Source organism: Oryctolagus cuniculus, chromosome 3 (genome assembly GCF_051225735.1).
Source record: "Oryctolagus cuniculus isolate XC-2025 breed Fujian yellow rabbit chromosome 3, ASM5122573v1, whole genome shotgun sequence".
Classification (NCBI taxonomy): domain Eukaryota; kingdom Metazoa; phylum Chordata; class Mammalia; order Lagomorpha; family Leporidae; genus Oryctolagus; species Oryctolagus cuniculus.
In genome coordinates this window covers 61266702-61288038 of record NC_142869.1, presented here as the reverse complement: position 1 = coordinate 61288038, position 21337 = coordinate 61266702, and the positions used below count along the sequence as shown (strand labels likewise).

The 21337-nt window shown below is 42.9% G+C and overlaps 1 protein-coding gene across 10 annotated transcripts in view; it reads right to left on the bottom strand.

Moving 5' to 3' along the window:
- The window catches only part of ZNF385B (zinc finger protein 385B), a 485063-nt gene that overhangs the window by 351392 nt on the left and 112334 nt on the right, over positions 1–21337 (bottom strand). For 8 of the 10 annotated variants that reach the window (XR_016230734.1, XR_016230735.1, XM_089328032.1 and 5 more), the window contains exon 3: positions 20833–21155. Coding sequence is in view for 8 of the 10 variants with exons in the window: in XM_089328032.1 (XP_089184158.1) it covers positions 20833–21109 (277 nt within the window). In the remaining 2 variants the exon portion in view is untranslated. Of the gene's footprint in view, positions 1–20832; positions 21156–21337 lie in introns of those variants that run through there. The other 2 variants (XM_089328034.1, XM_051849394.3) reach the window with 2 other exon arrangements.

Below are 21337 nucleotides of genomic sequence, written 5' to 3'. Positions count from 1 at the left end.
TTTCATGAATGATTTGTTATCCTTTCACTATGCTACTTACGTTTTGCAAAAGTCAGATTGATAAATAGCAGATTGATCCAACAAAACTGAAGAAAAACTAAGTATTTAAAACCATATGTTTATATTACAAAAGTAAACGATATTACAATATTGATTGATTCTAAACCTATCTTTGCATCTATCTCAAAACCTAAATTTGCATCATTTAACATTATATTCATAATTAACATCGCTTAAAATGGACCACAATTCTTTTCCAGACATGGAGCTGTATTAAGATATTTAAATGGCAATATTTAATCCTGAAAACTGGAGAGAGATCTCTCTTCCTCTCCTTGTATACACACCCACACCCACACCCGCACCCTTTGAAATACAGATTCTGCCTAATGCATAGGAGATGCTCAAAAACGTGCTTTTGCCCACACGTGCACATCTGTATACAGCCTCTCCCCTGGGAGTGATATTTCTCTGCTGTTCATAATCATTGATAAATTCCATCAAAATGTTGATTTAGGAATGAGAATGAGGAAATATCTTGCTTTCAATATACTTGTGGCACCACCTTGTGGTAATTCTACAATGTTGCATGTTCAAGTTTAAAAGTTCCTCAGAAATGTGCAAATGCATTTAAGAATGCATTTTACAATTCAAAGACATGTGAAATGCAATGGCAGAAATGTGGTTTATGTATTTAAAAGCCCCCACACACATTTTAATAGTCACAATATCTATTTTTGTGCCCTGACCCTAGAAGCTGTATAATAGCAATTACTGTTCCTTGAATGTAGGGTAAGAAAAAAAAAAGATTAGGTGCGGAGAAATTGGAGGATCCTGGGTCAAAGAAAAGCACTGATAACAGAATCTAAGAAATAAACAAAATTCCAAATGATAACCCATCTTGTTTTCCATTCCCACTTCCAAACCACTACCTCTACTACCTATTGCAAAGCACCTTGGTTTTCTCAACTCTTAATCTGTTTCCCCTTCCTCGCCCCCAGGCAAATGTACCCAACTTAAACTCTACTCAAGTTTGGTCTAAAGTTCCTAATAAAAGATGCCACTTCTTGGGGCAGGTGTCATGGTGCAATGAGTTAAGCTGCATCCATATCAGAGTGGACAGTTCAAGTCCCGGCTCTCTGCTTCCAACACAGCTTTCTGCTAATGTGATCCTGTGAGGTGGTAGAGATGGCTCAAGCAGTTGAGTCCCTACGACCAAACAGGAGACCTAGATGCAGTTCTGGCTTTTGGCTTCTAGCTTCTGGCTTCAACCTGGACCAGCTTTGGTTCTTGGGGCATTTGGGGAGTGAAAATATATCCCTAAATCACTCTCCATCATTCTTCCTTTCAAATAAATAAAAATAAGCTTTTTTTGTTGTTTAAAAGATGCTACTTAGGGCCAGCGCCACAGCTCACTTGGCTAATCCTCCCCCTGCAGCGCCGGCACCCTGGATTCTAGTCTCGATTGCTCCTCTTCCAGTCTACCTCTCTGCTGTGGCCCAGGAAGGCAGTGGAGGACAGCCCAGGTGCTTGGGCCTTGCACCCGCATGGGAGACCAGGAGGAAGCACCTGGCTCCTGGCTTTGGATCGGTGCAGCGCTGGCCATAGCGGCCATTTGGAGGGTGAACCAATGGAAGGAAGACCTTTCTCTCTCTCTTTCTAACTCTGCCTGTCAAAAAAAAAAAAAAAAAAAAAAAAAAAAAAGGATGCTACTTCGTAAATTGAGGCAGAATCTGTTTTCCCCAACCTGGGAATTTGAGCTGATCTGTGACTAACTTCAGCTCTGACCAAGAGGACACAGTGCTTACTGCTTTCACTATCTTGTAACTCTCCTCTGTGACTGCTGTGACACAAAGTCTGGTCTCATCTCCTTAGAAAAGTCTCCTGTAGTGAGACATCCAGACTACGGCTAGCACCAACCACCAGACATGTGGGAGGCTACCTGAAGCCAACCAACACAGTTAACCTGCACACACTGACTGCTACAGGAGTGACCCACTCTCTCAGACCAGACCAAATCACTGACCTCACAATCACAACTAAATCAGCCCGTAAGGCATTCAGATCTGGCTGAAGAGCCCATGAGAGTATTTTAGGCATGGAAAGCCAAGACACTCTGGCAAAACAAAAACAAAAACAAAAAACAACAACAAAAAAAAACCCTAAATGAAAGATCTCTGCGACTGAGATCCCAGTGGAAATAAAGGGCCATCAAAGAAAGAGGTGCCTTTCTCTGAAGGGAGATTTTGACTATGACCTTGTCTAAATAAGATCGGAGTTGGTGAACTCAAAAGGCTTCCATAGCCTTGGCAACTCATGACTAGAGCCTAGGGTGATTACTGATGCCATAAACAAGAGTGTCAATTGTTAAGTCAACAATAGGAGTCATTGTGCACTTACTCCCCATGCAGGATCTCTGTCCTTAATGTGTTGTACTATGTGAATTAATGCTATAACTAGTACTCAAACAGTACTATACATTTTTTGTTTCTGTGTGGGTGCAAACTGTTGAAATCTTTACTTAATATATGCTAAAATGATCTTCTGTATATAAAGATAATTGAAAATGAATCTTGATGTGAATGGAATGGGAGAGGGAACGGGAGATGGGAGGGTTGCGGGTGGGGGAAGGAAGTTATGGGGGGGGGGAGCCACTGTAATCCAAAAGCTGTACTTTGGAAATTTATATTTATTAAATAAAAGTTAAAAAAAAAAAAAAAAACACAGTTCGAAAAGATTTTCTCAAGGCTTCCGCCCTCCTCCCTAAACGTCTGTGCTTCTTCCTGCCTCTGAACTGTCTCGTCACCCCCTTGACATGACAATCCCCTTTTTAGTCTTAAGATGTCAATCTTAAATGAGAATCAGAAATTCACTTAGAAGCAACTGAAGCTGAGAGAGAAAATGGGCATTTTAGCAGTTAGTATGCAACTGGGAAACTCCAACACTAGGTCACAGGGAGGCAGCTCTGAGTTCTTTCATCTGCGCTTAGTGGAGAATGTGTTATGAGAGGTAGTGCACGGTGCTGGGGAAGGTCTTGGGCTCTGAATCCCCCAGTCTCTGTAATCCTAAGTGTTCTTATCAATAATGTGAGGAGAAGCACAACTACATCATTGTTCAGTCTTTCCATAACCTCTCTCCCTAGCACACCTCAAATCAAGACCAGGTACGTCTTTCTCCCCCACAATGCAGCAGAACATCATCTCCCTCGGCTTGACCTTTCATAGTTTTCAACAGTATTTGTGGCAGAGCACGCCCAAGCTCGGGCCCAGTGGTCACTTCCTCACATAGAACCTCTTCCCATACTGGGTGAGTGGATCCCAAAACCCCCACATAAAACTAACCCTCCGCACCACAATCCTCAAGGTAACTTGATTCTCTGTGACAGACACACTCATTCCTTGAGGACACCAGGAAAGTACATGTAAATTCACATTTATCAGCCACCTGGGGAATCGCCTGCTTCTCACTGAGAGGGAGTGGCTGACTGGCATGTGGAACAAGCCTCTGAGCAGCAGACGCTCCCCTTACTGCACAAACAGGCTGCACCAGAACTCCAGGCCCCTGTCTATTGATTCGACTTCTGCCTTAGGTCCACTGTCTGAGCTGTAACCCTTAATAACAGCCTAGCAATTTCTGCCTAAGCTAACTCATGCCCATTGATGGAAGGCAGGAATACCGTGGTGAGTGTGTCAGATCACAGACAAGCAATGCTGTGTTCCAAATCCCTGCCCTGCCTCTTCCAGCTGTTATCCAACTTCTTTAACCCTCAGGAGCCCAGTACCTGATAATAACAGTACCTTCCTCATGGCTCAGCGAGAGGTCCTCCTCAGCACAACATGTGGTGCCTCATTCTCCTGCCGACCCACAGGATGTCAGTGAGCCTCCACTGCACTCATGACACCACGGATATGCATTCACTGTGTTCATGACATCAGGGATACTCCTATACTGTGCTCATGACATCACAAATACGCATACACTGTGTCCACGACATCACGGATACCCATACACTGTGCCCATGACAACACAGATATGCATACACTGTGCCCATGACATCAGGGATCTCCAACACTGTGCTTGTGACATCACAAATACGCATACACTGTACCCATGACATCATGGATATGCCTACACTGTGTTCATGGCATCAGGGATACACCTACACTGGGCCCATGACATCATGGATACCCATACACTGTGACCATGACAACACAGATATGCCTATTCTGTGCCCATGACAACACGGATATGCATACACTGTGCCCATGACAACACGAATATGCATACACTGTGCCCATGACATCAGGGATCTCCGATACTGTGCTCATGGCATCAGGGTTATGCCTACACTATGCTCATGGCATCAAGGATATGCCTACACTGGGCCCATGACATCATGGATATGCCTACTCTGTGCTCATGGCATCAGGGATATGCCTACACTGGGTCCATGACATCACGGATACCCATACACTGTGCCCATGACATCAGGAAATACTCCTATACTGTGCTCATGACATCAGGGTTATGCCTATACTATGCTCATGGCATCAGGGTTTTGCCTACACTATGCTCATGGCATCAAGGATATGCCTACACTGGGCCCATGACATCATGGATACACCTACACTGTGTCCATGACATCAGGGATGTGCCTACACTGTGCTCATGACATCAGGGATATGCCTACACTGTGCTCATGACAACAGGGATGTGCCTACACTGTGCTCATTTATTTTTTTTTTATTTATTTATTTTTTTTTGACAGGCAGAGTGGACAGTGAGAGAGAGAGACAGAGAGAAAGGTCTTCCTTTGCCCTTGGTTCACCCTCCAATGGCCGCCGTGGCTGGCGCGCTGCGGCCAGCGCACCGCGCTGACCCGATGGCAGGAGCCAGGAGCCAGGTGCTTTTCCTGGTCTCCCATGGGGTGCAGGGCCCAAGCACCTGGGCCATCCTCCACTGCACTCCCTGGCCACAGCAGAGGGCTGGCCTGGAAGAGGGGCAACCGGGACAGAATCCGGCGCCCCGACCGGGACTAGAACCCGGTGTGCCGGCGCCGCTAGGTGGAGGATTAGCCTAGTGAGCCGCGGCGCCGGCCTACACTGTGCTCATGACATCACAGATATGCATATGCTGTGCCCATGACATCATGGATATGCCTATTCTGTACTCATGACAACAGGGATACACCTACACTGTGTCCATGACATCAGGGATGTGCCTACACTGTGCTCATGACATCAAGGATATGCCTACACTGTGCTCATGGCATCTGGGATATGCCTACAATGGGTCCATGACATCACGGATACCCATACACTGTGCCCTTGACATCAGGGATACTCCTATACTGTGCTCATGACATCAGGGTTATGCCTACACTATGCTCATGGCATCAAGGATATGCCTACTCTGTGCTCATGACATCAGGGATATGCCTACACTGGGCCCATGACATCAGGGATATGCCTACACTGGGCCCATGACATCAGGGACATGCCTACAGTATGCTCATGGCATCATGGATATGCCTACACTGTGTTCATTACATCAGGGATATGCCTACACTGTGCTCATGACATCATAGATATGCATATGCTGTGCCCATGACATCATGGATATGCCTATTCTGTGCTCATGACAACAGGGATACACCTACACTGTGTCCATGAATCACAGATATGCCTACTCTGTGCTCATGACAACAGGGATACACCTACACTGTGTCCATGACATCACAGATATGCCTACTCTGTGCTCATGACATCAGGGATACACATACACTGTGTCCATGACATCACAGATATGCCTACACTGTTTCCATGACCTCAGGGATACACATACACTGTGTCCATGACATCAGGGATATGCCTACACTGTTTCCATGACATCAGGGATACACATACACTGTGTCCATGACATCAGGGATATGCCTACACTATGCCCATGACATCACGGATATGCCTACCTCTGCTCATGACATCAGGGAAGGCGCAGAAGCATTTAAGAGTTCTCAGTTGAAGTGCTGAGGAGCTTAGTTGGTGGGCATGAGGAGCTATGTCACTGTTTCCATGACCTCATCCTCTCCTTCCATGGGTCAATGGATGTCCCAGAAGAAGATAAGGGGCAGAGACGGCCTCCTTTCTCAATCCTAACCGTTTCCCGGCGACATGTGTAAGATGAGAAGCCCGCTTCCCAGGTACAGACCCTCCTCAATGGGACAGTCTGTGTTCTCAAAGTGCAATCTTGATTGTCTAGGGGGAGGAGGTAAGATGGCGGAATAGGAAGGGAGCACACTGAGAGTCCGGGGAGAGACAGTTTAATAAAAGTGGAGATACTGCAGGTTCAAGGAAGAGTAAGGGAGGAAACAGCAGAAGAAACTCTTCTGGAACGCGTGATTCACAGCGGACCTGCGTGGAGAGCGTGGGAGCCCACAGTTCGGGACACCAGTGGCAGACTCAAAACACCAGCGCTGGAACGCGAGGTGAGCCGAACCTCAATAGCCCGAGACACCGGCAGGCAAACGGAGAGAGGAGACTAGAGGGAACGACCCCCGGGGGAGAAAAGTTCACCAGGCTAACTGGAAGAGAGAGAGAGAGAAAAAAAAAGGTGACTGGTACGGACACGGGTTTCTCTCTCTCTGCTCACCTCTCAAGGGCGAGCAAGACAAAGAGCAGGCGCCATCTTGGACATACGTCATAAGCAGAGCGACCTCAGGTCTGCACCAGCCCTAAGCCTAGCAGAAAAACCTGACTCTGGGTGGGGCGAATTAACAGGAGATTAGGACCTAGTAAATTCGTGGTGCTACTGAACTGAGACTGTGAAAAAAGAGACGGTGGGGGAGAGAACTCATGGAATTCACGTGAGTACTCTCCAGAGACGCTACAATTCCGTAACTTTGGCAACCCAGTGGGAGACTGAAGGAGAATTTGAGCCCACTCTGAGTGCAGAACAGATTCCCTGTGTGGTCCTTGGGAAAGAGCTTCCGATCTCTGGCTCCTGTGGGTATATCATTTGCCTGCTAACTACCTCCAACTTCGTTCAGCTGTGCAGAATTACTTCCCTTTTGAATCAAAAAAAGAAAGAAAGAGAGAGAGAGAGAGATCTACCATGCCTAACCTGGGAGTGTTACCTTTGGCACACCAAACAGAGCTCTCAGGCCACACCCATCTCAAGCCTCTAAGGCTCCATCAAAAACAGACAGTCCACTTAATCTAGAGTCATAGTATAACAAGAAAAAGCACCACAGTGAAGAAACCAAATATCTCCAATATGCCAAATAACAAACGCAAAAACCAAGGTAATAAAAACAAGGAAGTCACCATGATGCCCCCAAATGAAAAAGACACCCCAATTCAAGATTATGAAGATGATGAGATAGAAGAAATGCAAGAAGCAGATCTCAAAAAATTGATAAGAACATTAAGAAGTTCTCAAAAACAAATTCTTGAACTACAGAAATCCTTAATGGACAAGATAGAAAATCTCTCTCGTGAAAATGAAATATTAAGGAGGAATCAAAATGAAGCGAAACAACTAGTACAACAGGAAACTGGGATAGTGACTGAAGTGAAGAATTCAATAGATCAAATGAAAAACACAATAGAGAGCCTTACAAACAGAATGGGTGAAGCAGAAGAGAGAATATCGGACTTAGAAGACAGAGAACAGGAAAGGATACAGTCAGACCAAAGAAAAGAAGAGGAAATTAGAAATCTAAAACATATTGTCAGGAATCTGCAGGATACTATTAAAAAACCCAACATCCGGGTTCTAGGAGTTCCTTAAGGCATGGAGAGGGAGAAAGGATTAGCAGGCCTTTTTAGTGAGATATTAGCAGAAAATTTCCCAGGTTTGGAGAAGGACAGAGAAATCCTAGTACAGGAAGCTCACAGAACCCCTAATAAACACAACCAAAAGAGATCCTCACCACGACACACTGTAATTAAACTCACCACAGTGAAACATAAAGAAAAGATCCTAAAATGTGCAAGAGAGACGTCAGATTACTCTCAGAGGATCTCCAATCAGACTCACAGCTGACTTCTCATCAGAAACCCTACAAGCTAGGAGGGAATGGCGAGACATAGCACAGGTGCTAAGAGAGAAAAATTGCCAGCCCAGAATATTATATCCTGCAAAGCTATCATTTGTGAATGAAGGTGAAATAAAGACTTTTCATAGCAAACAGAAATTGAAAGAATTTGTCGCCACTCGTCCAGCCCTGCAAAAGATGCTTAAAGATGTGTTACACACAGAAACACAGAAACATGGTCATCAATATGAAAGAAGGTAAAGGAAGGAAACCTCACAGCAAAAGATCACAGGGAATTCAAAGCATATATTAGAACTTATCTTTGGCAAATGGCAGGGCAAAGTTACCACTTATCATTAGTCACATTGAACGTGAATGGCCTGAACTGTCCAGTTAAAAGACACAGATTGGCTGATTGGGTTAAGGAACAAAACACATCTATTTGCTGCTTACAAGAAACACATCTTTCCAACAAAGATCCATACAGACTGAAAGTGAAAGGCTGGAAAAAGATATACCATGCCAACAGAAATGAAAAAAGAGTGGGCATAGCCATCTTAATATCAGACAACATAAACTTTACCACAAAAACTGTTAAGAGAGACAAAGAGGGACACTATATAATGATTAAGGGATCAATACAACAAGAAGATATAACAATTATCAATGTATGTGCACCTAACTATAGAGCACCGGTTTATCTAAAAGATTTGTTAAGGGATTTAAAGGGAGACTTAGACCCCAATACAATAGTACTGGGGGACTTCAATACTCCACTCTCAGAAATAGACAGATCAACAGGACAGAAGATCAACAAGGAGACAGTAGATTTAAATGACACTATAGCCCAAATGGATCTAACAGATATATACAGAACTTTCAATCCTACAGCTAAAGATTTTACAATCTTCTCAGCAGTACATAGAACCTTCTCTAGGACTGACCACATACTAGGCCATAAAGCAAGTCTCAGCAAATTCAAAAGAATTAGAATCATATCTTGCAGCTTCTCAGACCATAAAGGAATGAAGTTGGAAATTAGCAACTCAGGAATCCCTAGAGCATATGCAAACACATGGAGATTGAACAACATGCTCCTGAATGAACAATGGGTCATAGAAGAAATTAAAAGAGAAATCAAAAATTTTCTGCAAGTAAATGAGGATAACAGCACAACATACCAAAACTTATGGGACGCAGCAAAAGCAGTGTTAAGAGGAAAGTTTATATCAGTAGGTGCCTACATCAAGAAATTGGAAAGGCACCAAATAGATGAGCTTTCAATTCACCTCAACGATCTAGAAAACCTACAGCAAACCAGACCCAAATCTAGTAGGAGAAGAGAAATCATTAAAATCAGAGAAGAAATCAACAGGATTGAATCCAAAAAAAAAAACATTACAAAAAATCAGCCAAACGAGGAGCTGGTTTTTTGAAAAAATAAAAAAAATTGACACCCCATTGGCCCAACTAACTAAAAAAAGGAAGAGAAAAGACCCAAATCAATAAAATCAGAGATGAAAAAGGAAACGTAACAACAGACACCACAGAAATAAAAAGAATCATCAGAAATTACAAGGACTTGTATGCCAGCAAACAGGGAAACCTATCAGAAATGGATAGATTCCTGGACACATGCAAACTACCTAAATTGAACCAGGAAGACATCGAAAACCTAAACAGACCCATAACTGAGACAGAAATTGAAACAGTAATAAAGGCCCTCCCAACAAAGAAAAGCCCAGGACCAGATGGATTCACTGCTGAATTCTACCAGACATTTAAAGAAGAACTGACTCCAATTCTTCTCAAACTATTCAGAACAATCGAAAAAGAGGGAGTCCTCCCAAATTCTTTCTATGAAGCCAGCATCACCTTAATCCCTAAGCCGGAAAAAGATGCAGCATTGAAAGAGAATTACAGACCAATATCCCTGATGAACATAGATGCAAAAATCCTCAATAAAATTCTCGACAATAGAATGCAACAACACATCAGAAAGATCATCCACCCAGACCAAGTGGGATTTATCCCTGGTATGCAGGGATGGTTTAATGTGCGCAAGACAATCAATGTGACACACCACATTAACAGACTGCAGAAGAAAAACCATATGATTATCTCAATAGATGCCGAGAAAGCATTTGATAAAATACAACACCCATTCATGATGAAAACTCTAAGCAAACTAGGTTTGGAAGGAACATTCCTCAATATAATCAAAGCAATTTATGAAAAACCCACAGCCAACATCCTGTTGAATGGGGAAAAGCTGGAAGCATTTCCACTGAGATCTGGTACCAGACAGGGATGCCCACTCTCACCACTGCTATTCAATATAGTTCTGGAAGTTCTAGCCAGAGCTATTAGGCAAGAAAAAGAAATTAAAGGGATACAAATTGGGAAGGAAGAAGTCAAACTATCCCTCTTTGCAGATGATATGATTCTTTATTTAGGGGACCCAAAGAACTCTACTAAGAGACTATTGGAACTCATAGAAGAGTTTGGCAAAGTAGCAGGGTATAAAATCAATGCACAAAAATCAACAGCCTTTGTATACACAGACAATGCCATGGCTGAGGAAGAACTTCTAAGATCAATCCCATTCACAATAGCTACAAAAACAATCAAATACCTTGGAATGAACTTAACCAAGGACGTTAAAGATCTCTAAGATGAAAATTACAAAACCTTAAAGAAAGAAATAGAAGAGGATACCAAGAAATGGAAAAATCTTCCATGCTCATGGATTGGAAGAATGAATATCATCAAAATGTCCATTCTCCCAAAAGCAATTTATAGATTCAATGCAATCCCAATCAAGATACCGAAGACCTTCTTCTCAGATCTGGAAAAAATGGTGCTGAAATTTATATGGAGGCACAAGAGACCTCGAGTAGCTAAAGCAATCTTGTACAACAAAAACAAAGCCGGAGGCATCACAATACCAGATTTCAGGACATACTACAGGGCAGTTGTAATCAAAACAGCATGGTACTGGTATAGAAACAGATGGATAGACCAATGGAACAGAATTGAAACACCAGAAATCAATCCAAACATCTACAGCCAACTTATATTTGATCAAGGATCTAAAACCAATTCCTGGAGCAAGGACAGTCTATTCAATAAATGGTGCTGGGAAAACTGGATTTCCACGTGCAGAAGCATGAAGCAAGACCCCTACCTTACACCTCACACAAAAATCCACTCAACATGGATTAAAGACCTAAATCTACGACCTGACACCATCAAGTTATTAGAGAACATTGGAGAAACCCTTCAAGATATTGGCACAGGCAAAGAATTTCTGGAAAAGACCCGGGAGGCACAGGCAGTCAAAGCCAAAATCAACTATTGGGATTGCATCAAATTGAGAAGTTTCTGTACTGCAAAAGAAACCATCAGGAGAGTGAAGAGACAACCGACAGAATGGGAAAAAATATTTGCAAACTACACAACAGATAAAGGATTAATAACCAGAATCTACAAAGAGATTAAGAAACTCCACAAAAACAAAACCAACAACCCACTTAAGAGATGGGCCAAGGACCTCAATAGACATTTTTCAAAAGGGGAAATCCAAAGGGCCAACAGACACATGAAAAAATGTTCAAGGTCACTAGCAATCAGGGAAATGCAAATCAAAACCACAATGAGGTTTCACCTCACCCCAGTTAGAATGGCTCACATACAGAAATCTACCAACAACAGATGCTGGCGAGGATGTGGGGAAAAAGGGACACCAACCCACTGTTGGTGGGAATGCAAATTGGTTAAGCCACTATGGAAGTCAGTCTGGAGATTCCTCAGAAACCTGAAGATAACCCTACCGTTCGACCCAGCCATCCCACTCCTTGGAATTTACCCAAAGGAATTTAAATTGGCAAACAAAAAAGCGGTCTGCACCCTTATGTTTATTGCAGCACAATTCACAATAGCTAAGACCTGGAACCAACCTAAATGCCCATCAACAGTAGACTGGATAAAGAAATTATGGGATATGTACTCTTTAGAATACTATACCGCAGTAAGAAACAACGAAATGCAGTCATTTGCAACAAAATGGAGGAATCTGGAACACATCATGCTGAGTGAAATAAGCCAGTCCCAAAGGGACAAATACCATATGTTCTCCCTGATCGATGACAACTGACTGAACACCAAAAAGGAAACCTGTTGAAGTGAAATGGACACTATGAGAAACGGTGACTGGATCAGCATAGCCCTGACTGTAAATGAACAACTTAATACATTATCCCTCTTAGTAGTTTTTTTGTCTGTTCTACTTAATATGACTGGTTTAATTCTGTAATTAATACACAGTTATTCTTAAGTGTTGAAATTTAACTGAAATGTGATCCCTGTTAAACATAAGAGTGGGAATAAGAGAGGGAAGAGATGTACAATTTGGGACATGCTCAAGCTGACTTGCCCCAAATGGTAGAGTTAGAAACATACCAGGGGACTCCAATTCAATCCCATCAAGGTGGCATATACCAATGCCATCTCACTAGTCCAAGTGATCAATTTCAGTTCACAATTGATCATAATGAAAGGACTAAGCGTCAAAGGGAGCACATAAACAAGTCTAGTACCTGCTAATACTAACCAATAGAATAAATATAGGGGAGAGTGATCCAACATGGGAAGCAAGATACTCAGCACACTCATAGAATGGCGGATGTCCTAAACAGCACTCTGGCCTCAGAATCAGCCCTAAAGGCATTTCGATCTGGCTGAAAAGCCCATGAGAGTATTTCAGGCATGGAAAGCCAAGACACTCTGGCAAAAAAAAAAAAAAAAAAAAAAAAAAACAAAAAAAAAACAAGCAACCTAAATGAAAGATCTCTGTGAGTGAGATCCCAGTGGAAAGAACAGGTCTTCAAAGAAGGAGGTACCTTTCTCTGAAGGGAGGAGAGAACCTCCACTTTGACTATGACCTTGTCTAAACAAGATAAGAGTCGGAGAACTCAAGGGGCTTCCATAGCCTTGGAAACTCATGACTGGTGCATAGGGAGATTACTGATGCCATAAACAGGAGTGTCAATTTGTAAAGTCAACAACAGGAGTCACTGTGCACTTACTCCTCATGTAGGATCTCTGTCCTTAATGTGCTGTACATTGAGATTTAATGATATAATGAGTACTCAAATAGTATATTTCACTTTGTGTTTCTATGGGGTGTGCAAACTGTTGAAATCTTTACTTAATGTATACTAAACTGATCTTCTGTAAAAAAAAAAAAAAAGAAGAAGAAGAAGAAATTATCAATTCCCAACTTGACTCTCACTGGGATTAAACATGACAATAGGTCTGATCTGATTTCATCATCATTTAAAAAAACATCTATTATTTTTCACTTTATGTTTCTGTGTGGGAGCAAACTGTTGAAATCTTTACTTAATGTATGCTAAACTGATCTTCTGTATATAAAGAGAATCGAAAATGAATCTTGATGTGAATGGAAGGGGAGAGGGAGTGGGAAAGGGGAGGGTTGCGGGTGGGAGGGACGTTATGGGGGGGAAGCCATTGTAATCCATAAACCGTACTTTGGAAATTTATATTCATTAAATAAAAGTTAAAAAAAAAGTGCAATCTTCATATGTAAGATGAGAAGCCCCCTTCCCAGGTACAGACCCTCCTCAATGGGACAGACTGGTGTTCTCAAAGTGCAGTCTTGGATCACCAGCTCCAGCATCATCTGGGAACTCTGTAGAAATGCAAGTCTTCGGGTTCCTGCCCAGAGCAGTAAGTACTCTCATAAGGGAGAAGCAGAGGGAGATTTGAAACAGAAAGACACACAGAGGAAAAGGTGATCGGAGGACAGAGGCAGAGAGAGGAGTAACAGTCACGGACCCAAGAACGCCAGGAAGAGATGCTCTCACAAGCCCAAGGGGCAAGTGCAGCTTCCTCAGATTTTGACTTCTGGGCTCCAGATCTTAGAATAAACCTCTTTTGTTCTTAGTTCTAACACCAAGTTTGTGGTCATTTGTTATAGTTTCTCTCAAGAAACTAATACAGAGTTCTTTACAGTTTGGGGCTGGTAAACAAATGTGGCCCCTTGTTGCTGCATTCATGAAGCTATGAACATTCTACTGCTTTCTAGAGTGGTTGCACAATTTTGCATCCTCACCAGTTAATATGAGTGATGCATTCTCCATACCCCTGCCAGCATCTGGTTGTCATTATTTTTGATTTTAGCTATTTTCAAAGGTATATAGTAAACATTGCTGTAGCTTTTTTTTGCTTTTCCTCAATGGCTAATGATGTTGAACACCTTCTCACTCACCTACTTGTCATCTGTTTGTCCTCTGTGAAATGTCTTGCCTTAGCTTTTGCTCATTTCCTAATTGGACTGCTTTTTTTTTTTTTAATCTTTTGAAGTCAGAGTTCTTTTTACATTGTATATACTAGTCCTTTGATACATGGTTTTCAAAGGCTGTCTTCCATTTGTAGCTGCATTTTTCATTCTCTTTACATGATATTCACAAAACAAAATTTTAAAAACTTTTGGATAAGTCTGCTTTCTCAGCTTCTCTCTTTATGGATCATGCTTTGGTTTTAAGCCAGAACTCTGCTTAGCCCAAGATCTCAGATTCTTCTATATTGTTCCCCCCAAAATTTTATGTTTTACAAATAACTGTATGATCCATTTTGGGATAATATTTAAGTTTGGTGGAAATGTATTTATTTACTTACTGCTGTCTACACATCCAAAATCTTCAAGCATCATTAGCTGAAAAGGCCATCCTTTCCTCCGCTGGATGGTTTTGCACCTCTGCTGAAAATCCATGCAGGGAATGGGTATGGGTATATTTCTGAGTTCTCTATTATTTTCCATTCATCCATGTGTCTGTATACCACACTGTATTGATTACTTTAGCTATACAGTTGGTCTTAATATGGGAAGAGGTTCCTTCTCTTTTTTTTTTCCTTCTTTGCTAAGATCATCTTGGACATTGTTTTATGGTCTGTTTATGGCATTGTTATATGGTCTTTCTATATAAATTAAAGAATAAGCTTGTCTACATTTGCAACAGCAAACAGTTCTGGAATTTTGACAGGAATTGCCTGAAATCTTCAGATTAACTTATGGGAGAGCTGACATCCAAATTACATTGAGTTATTCAATCCTCAAGCCTGGTACACTTTTCTACCTAGATTGTTTTATTTCTTCAGCATTTTGTAATTTTCAGCATTCAGATCCTGTACATTTTTTTTTTTTTTAAGATTTTATTTATTGGGGCCAGCGCTGTGTAGCAGTGGATTAATGCCTTGGCCTGAAGCACCAGCATCCCATATGGGCACCGGTTTGAACCTGGCTGCTCCACTTCTGATCCAGCTCTCTGCTGTGGCCTGGGATAGCAGTGGAAGATGGCCCAAGTCCTTAGGCCCCTGCACCCATGTGGGAGACCTGGATGAGGCTCTTGGCTTCGGATCAGCACAGCTCTGGCCGTTGCAGCCAACTGGGGAGTGAACCATCGGATGGAAGACCTCTCTGTTTCTACCTCTCCTCTCTCTGTGTAATTCTGACTTTCAAATAAACAAATAAATCTTTAGAATAAAAAAAATTATTGATTTGAGAGGTAGAGTTACAGACAGTGAGAGAGAGACAGACAGAGAGAAAGGTCTTCCATCCGCTGGTTCATTCCCCAAGTGGCCACAAAGGCCAGAGTTGAGCTGATCTGAAGTCAGGAGCCAGGAGCTTCTTCTGGGTCTCCCACATGGGTGCAGGGTCCCAAGAACTTGGCCATCCTCTCCTTCCTTCCCAGGCCACAGCAGAGAGCTTGATCGGAAGAGGAGCAGCTGGGACTAGAACTGGCACACACATGGGATACCAGCGCTGTAGGCAGAGTACTAACCTTCTGTGCCACTGTACCAGCCCTGTGTACATATTCTTAAATATGTATATATAAGCATTGCATTTTTAAAAAAGATTTATTTATTTGAAAGGTAGAGTTACAGAGGAGGGAAGAGAAAGACAGAGGTCTTCCATAGACTGGTTCACCGCCTAAATGGCTGCGGCAGCCAGAGCTGGGCCAATTCGAAGCCAGGAGGTTCTTCTGGGTCTCCTACATGGGTGCAGGGGCCCAAGTGCTTGGGCCATCTTCTGCTGCTTTCCTAGGCACTTTAGCAAGGAGCTGGATCAGAAGTAGAGCAGTGGCACTCAAACCAGTGCCGAAGGCAGCAGCTTTACCTGCTACATACAGAGCCAGCCTCTCTAAGTATTCCATTTTATTCAGAGTGCTTATAAAGGACATTATGCTGTTAAATTCTGGTTTCCATATGGTTAGCAGTTAGCACAGAGATATATGATTGATTTCTGTGTGTTGATCCTTGATCTTGCAAATATCCTGAATTCATTCACTTATTAGTTCTAGTTCATTTCTAGATTCTTTAGAATTTCTATATAGGTCATCATGTCATCTACAGTGAGAAGAGTTTTAATTCTTCCTTTGTAATTTATATGACTTTTATTTTTCTTGCTTTATTATACTCACTAGAACTTCTACTTCTAAGCTGAATAGGAGACTGAGAGTGAACACTCTTACTTTGCTCATGATCTTAGGGGAAAAGCATTTGGTCTTTTTTCATAAAACGTGACATCAGCTGGAAGTTTTCTGTAGAATTTTTTTTTAGATTTATTTATATATTTGACAGGTAGAGTAGCACAGAGAGGGAGAGAGAGAGAGAGGGAGAGACAGAGATCTTCTATTCACTGGTTCAATTACCAAATGGCCACCAACTGCCAGGGCTGGGCCCTACCAAAGCTAGGAGCCAGAAGCCAGGAACTTCATCCTGGTCTCCATGTGAGCAAGAAGGATCCAAGCACTTGGGCCACTCTCTATTACTTTCTCAGGCACATTAGCAGAGAGCTGGACTGAAAGCAGAGCAGCCAGAACCACAACAGACACTCGGATATGGAATGCCAATGTTGCAATCAGCAGCTAAATCCATTGTGCCACAATACCAGCTCCTGTGTACAACTTCTTTATACACTGCAGTAACTTCTTGTATTCCTAATCGCTGAGTTTTTAAAATCATAAATGAGTGCTGTGTTTTGCCAAATGTGATATCAATTGATTTGATCATATGTTTTTTCTTCTTTAGCTTATGGGTATGTAAGGTTATATTTATTGATTTCCATTCAAATGTTGAACCAGCCTTGCATACCTGCAATAAATTTCCTTGGTCATAATTTTTTTTCTGTATTTTTGTGCTCAGCTTGCTTACATGTTGTTGAGAAACACTGAGCCTAAGGCCATGAAAGAATTTCTTGAGTACTTTTTTTATATTGCCTTTATCTGCTTTTGATATCAAGATACTAGCCTTACAAAAATAATAGGGAAGTGTTGTTCCTTTCTCTTCTATTTTCTGACAGTTTGTATAAAACTGGCATTAATTCTTCTTTAAATGCTTAGCAGAATTCTCCAATGAAACCACCTTCCTGCACACCCCACTGCCACAGAGGAAAGGTCATTTAAGGACAGGTCTCCTAAATTAAAAGCTCTTAGGAAGCTTATCTCTACTACCACATATTTCCCCTTTGCATAGAACACAGGCCACAATTCTCCTCCCTATGCTACAGAGGGAAGAGAAGTCCCCTCCAGTCTGCTCCGCCTCTACCTGCTGGCCTCCCTGAGATTCCAGGTTTTCAAGGGGAACATTAGTTTCCAGATGGATTATGAACCCAACCTCCAACTCCAGGAGTTAGTAAATTATTGGAACAAAGGACAAAATCTTGCCAGGACTACCATCATGCGGGAGTCACACATGGTCAAGGATGGGAGACTTCTGTAACTACCTGAAGGGAACAGCTACTTCATAAGAGACCTGCAATGCTGATAGCAAACACTCAGTTTCAGCCCTCCATTCACTGGCTCCGTTTGCAGCATCTGTGACCCACAGAGACAGCCAGAAGAGCAACCACCAACAAAGAGCACTGCAACCTTGCGAGGCTGTAGGGAAGGCAACTTCTGTCCCTCCACTCCTCTCCCACATATTCCACCACCTGGACTAAAAGCAACATGCCACAGGAGGGGCAGAGTGAGAATGCTGGTGCCCACCTAAGCTCCAAGGTCCGTCTAGGCCAATCTTAGTAGAGAGGTCAAGGTTCTTATAAATAGAACTCAATATTCTAAGTCAAAAAGTTCTCCTGAATATACAAGCGTGAGAAGTTATTGGATGCAAGCATCTTAAGGTTGCTGCTACCCAGCAGGAAACAGATTCTTAGACTAGAACTGAGGAAAGTGACTGGGAAAAAATAAAACCATGTCAGGCTTGTTCCTCTTTGTTTAGCACACAATACATAGCATACACATGCTGTTAACATTTTACCATGGAAAATGTCACCTGTTATTAAGTAGCCCCAGAAATGTAATATTAAAGTGGTTATGGTAGTCACAGACATTTGGATTCTAATAAATGTAACTCAAACTTATACTTGGGCTGTTTGCTCCCTGATTTAGATATCGGAGTTTAACCTAACACTAACTGTATCTAAAAGTGTTTTAATGCAGTTATTAGAGAAAAGGAGAGAGAGAAAGAGGGAGAGAAAAGTACTATATTTGCTGGTTCACTCCTTAAATGCCTGCAGCTCAACCCAGGCCTCCCACACTGGATGGCAGGAATCTTTCGCTTGAATCAGCCCACTGTCTCCCAGGGTCTGCATCAGGAGGAAGCTGAAATTAGGAGTCAGAGCTAAAAATCAAACCTGAATACTCCAATGTGAGATGCAGGCCTCCTAGCCAGGGTCTTAATTGCTAAGCCAAATAGCTGCACCCTTAAAAAAATATTTTTCACTTAAGAGGCAAACAGAGAAAAATTAGCCATATTTTGAGTATGTAAATAAAGGCATGTTGGGGCAGGCGCAGTGGCTCACTCAGATAATCCTCCGCCTGCAGCGCCGGCATCCCATATGGGTGCTGGGTTCTAGTTCCGGCTGCTCCTCTTCCAGTCCAGCTCTCTGCTGTGGCCTGGGAGGGCAGCGGAGGATGGCCCAAGTGCTTGGGCCCCTGCACCCGCATGGGAGACCAGGAGAAGCACCTGGCCTCGGGCTTCGGATCGGCGCAGCTCTCTGGCTGTAGTGGCCATTTGTGGGGTGAACCAACGGAAGGAAGACCTTTCTCTCTGTCTCTCTCTCACTGTCTGTCAAATAAAATAAATACATAAATAAATAAATAAATAAATAAAGGCATGTTAATGCATCTGAATAATTACCATTACAATAAATAAAAAAAGGGAAAAGTAATTTTTCGTTATTAAAACAGTGACTCTTGGGGCCAGTACTGTGGTGTACTGGGTAAAGTCACCATCTGTGGCACCAGCATCCCACAAGGGCACCAGTTCAAGTTCCAACTGCTCCTCTTCTGATCCCACTCCCTGCTATGTCCTGGGAAAGCAGTGGAAGATGGCCCAAGTGCTTAGGCCCCTGTACCCGCATGAGAGACCCAGAAGAAGCTCCTGGCTCTGGCTTCAGATGGGCCCAGCACTAGCCATTGCAGTCCTTTGGGGAGTGAAACAGCAGATGGAAGACCTCTCTCTCTCTCTGCCTCTGCATCTGTCTCTCCTTCTAACTCTGACTTTCAAATAAGTAAATAAATCTTAAAAAAAATATCTTACATCGTGTATTTCCTTTATATTCCTTCATGGCATGTTACATATTGACTAGGGAAACATAGTTCAATGAAGTTGAACTACATATTGGGTTAAAAGTAGTCAGGTTTAGCTTGAAATACAAAAATTATTTTCAGCACACATACACATCCACAATTTTCACTGGTGCCTAATGCAGAAATGAAATAACTTCAGAACACGGGAAGCATGCGAAAGCACAGAGTGCAATTCCAACAAATGGTTTCCTAGCATCACCTCACTTCAAGGGGAGGCTTCGTTAGCAGAGTAAATGCCTCCTGGAGTAGAATCTGGAGCTCGTCCACCACATTTAGAGGAAGGCTTATCGTGGCCTCCCACCTAAAACCTGTACAGGAGGCCTGCCTTTGCAGGAAACCTCACCATGGATTAGCAGCAGTAACTCTTACATTTGTCTTTAGTTCTGTCTCAGAGGAGCCAAGCAGTGACCAGCAATGTGGCAGAGGAAGGGCTGCCCAAGGATAAGATACAGAATTTGGAAGATTGTTTAGAATTCAGGGTAGAGGCAGGGATGCAAAAATTCTTGTGCTTCTACCTCCATCCAGCCCAGAAGGAAAAGGTGAGAAGCAAGCGAAAGCGGCGATGGTGCCAGGGCCCGGAGGTAAGCCTTGTTGCTTTTGGCAATGCCCATTCCTGTTGTTAGAACACCAGCAGCACTGTGCTGGCAAGTCTCTAAAAGAATATGACAAGCCTAACATGCAAGATTAATGCTCCTTTCCTGCATCATGGGATGTTATAAATAAAGCTGTAGCTTTTTATATGCTATCAAGTAGCACACCACCCCACACAAAGCAGAGGAAGGAAACCCAAGGTAGCTGAATGTTACAGAGAGGGAGGAAAACTGACATTAACCATCAACTTGAAACACATCTCAAAAATATATTAGGAAATGTTCACACACCATGTGGATGTAGGAAGCCTATGGTCCAATATTCAAATTGTGTGTGCGTGTGCGTGTGTGTCTGTATGAAATATACAGAAAGATGACAAACGGCTCCTGGATTTTACGCGTATGGGAAAGAATGTGTATTATTGTGGTGTTAGTTTTCAATTGAAAGATAAGTCTTGCTCGAAATCTTTCATTTCCAGAACAGAACCATTTCCCCTAGCAGCAAGTAGAATCCCCAGGCCCCAGTTCCTACCTGCACTGGTGTTGGTGCTGGGGCTGGGGCTGGCCAGCAGCAGCCCTGAGCCCTGGGCTGGGGGCGGCGGCTGCCCATCACTCAGCTGCTTTACTCGTCTGCGGTGGGATTTGCCATTGTAGTGGACCTGGGCCTGGGCTGCCGAGTTCAGCTGGATGTTGCACACCTCACAGAAGGAAAACAGGATTTTCTTCTTCTCTTTACTCAGCTGGTCCTCGGGCCTGTCACTCTTTATTCCCTTCTCCTCCCAGCCCCGTAGGAAAGCTGCCATATTCATAATTCCATCTTCAAGGTGGTGTCAGGGCTGAAGGAGGGCTTCGCACCTGCAAACCAAAGCACACAGGCATTGTGAGATTACGGGAGCCTAAAAGCCATTCAGCTTTTCAGAGGTCCCTCCTGGAAGGAACGTGATTATATATGGTGTTTGTACATGAGTTCCCTCTGTCTGGAGCACTTTGTGCTCAGTTCCTGCCCCTTCTCCCATTACCTCTCCTCCCTTTGAGCT